General features: G+C 39.9%; 1 protein-coding gene across 1 annotated transcript; it reads right to left on the reverse strand.

The window, feature by feature from the left end:
- Positions 1–213: 213 nt before the first annotated feature.
- On the reverse strand, positions 214–1,149 carry LOC129563119 (olfactory receptor 4F6-like). The gene has a single exon (XM_088840432.1). It carries the CDS (start codon positions 1,147–1,149, stop codon positions 214–216), a length of 936 nt encoding a protein of 311 aa, XP_088696558.1.
- Between the last annotated feature and the right edge of the window lie 628 nt (positions 1,150–1,777).

Genomic DNA, 1,777 nt, shown 5'->3' on the forward strand with positions numbered 1-1,777 from the left:
TTCAAAAATATCCAAATACTTATTGAGGCTTTATTTTGGCTGACAAAGAAATCTTTATCTAGAGAGTTAACATGATAATTCAATGTAACAACATAATCAATGGTCTAGTCTAAATTATAAAATGGTAACTTCAGAAAAAACAGCCCCAAATTTGTATATAACCACTTGTATTTCATGAAGTTGTTTGAAATAACCTGTGCTCCCATGAGTTACTTAAGAGATCTTCCAACTCAAGAACTGACTGCACAGTCTCCTCATCGCTATCTTCATGTCCTTGTTCCTCAATGTGTAAATGGCAGGATTCAGGACGGGTGTAACCGAGAAGTCTAAAACGGCAAGAAACTTATCCACTGTCACTGTGGGAAATGGCCACATGTAAACAAAGATGCATGGTCCAAAGAACAAAACCACCACAGTGATGTGTGCTGACAGAGTAGAGAAGGCCTTGTACAAGCCACCTGAAGAGCGTTTCCATACAGTGACCAGAATGAAAACGTAGGACATAATCAGTAAGAAGAAAGTGCCCATGGATATGAACCCACTGTTGGCAGTGACCATGAATTCCATTCTGTAGGAATCGATGCAGGCAAGTCTGATAAACCAAGGAAGGTCACAGTAAAAGCTGTCGATCTCACTAGGACCACAGAAAGGCAAATGGATCACAAAAGCTAACTGGACCACTGAGTGAATGAGGCCAATAGCCCAAGCACCACACACAAGCAAAAGGCACACCCGTGGGCTCATGATGGTCAGGTAGTGCAGGGGCTGACATATGGCCACATATCGGTCTAAGGCCGTGGCAGTGAGCAGCACCATCTCAGATCCACCCAGGGTGTGAAGAACAAATATCTGGGTGACAAACCCCTGGAAGGATATGGTTTTGTGCCCAGAGTACAGGTCAGAGATCCTCTTAGGCACTGTTAAGGTAGAAAGACACAAATCAATAGATGAGAGGTTGGCTAAAAGGAAGTACATGGGGGAATGTAGGTGAGGATCAAAGGTCACTGCAAACACAACAAGGAGATTCCCTAGAACAACTGTTACATACAACACTGTAGAGAAGGCGAGGAGGAAATGCTGCACTGGTCTAGAGGTAGAAAGTCCCAGGAACACAAACTCAGACACAGAAGTGTCATTTCTTTCATACATTGGCTTTTTCTGATGGTATCTAAAATCGAGAAACAAAATAACCAAAGAATTTATCAAATGTTACTATTTAAAGGAACAGATTTAAGCGTTTATCAAATTCGGTTTTATGAAGAAAAAAATTTTCACTAACAGCCATTAATATGTTATGAAAATATCATGCATTAATTTATTTCTTCAAGTAACACAACTAATGAGTGTAATTCATATCCTATGAGTATCAACTATATTCTAAGTCCAAAGTCAAGGTCTGAGGTGAAACAGAAATTCTGACTTTTGAAGTTTTACAGGTTTGATCTAGAGTAGATATAGGTAGATCAACATTAAATAACTTTAAATACAGTTACGTCTCTGACAACTAATTTGAAGGAAATATCAGACGGCTATGATAATGTGACACATCACCATCATGATTATTTAGGCTCTGCAAAATATGAGTTATCATTGAAATTAAGTAGAGTAGGACAGACTTTGGAAATGCCGTGTGCAAAGGCCCTGAGACACAAGGCCCGGGGGACAAGAATATGCATGACTAAGGTCAGGCTGGAGAAATAGGCCAAACAGGATGAAATCTTCAATCCACAATAAGAATTCTACTTCTTACCCTAAGAGCAGTAGAAAATCTGGGGGA

The sequence above is a fragment of the Moschus berezovskii genome, chromosome 9 (genome assembly GCF_049115385.1).
Source record: "Moschus berezovskii isolate FMDL1 chromosome 9, NW_MosBer_1.0, whole genome shotgun sequence".
NCBI classification, from domain to species: Eukaryota; Metazoa; Chordata; class Mammalia; order Artiodactyla; family Moschidae; genus Moschus; species Moschus berezovskii.

Excerpts from the sequence above, each read along its gene's own strand:
- LOC129563119 (XM_088840432.1), bottom strand. The coding sequence starts at position 1,149 with ATGTATGAAAGAAATGACACTTCTGTGTCTGAGTTTGTGTTCCTGGGA.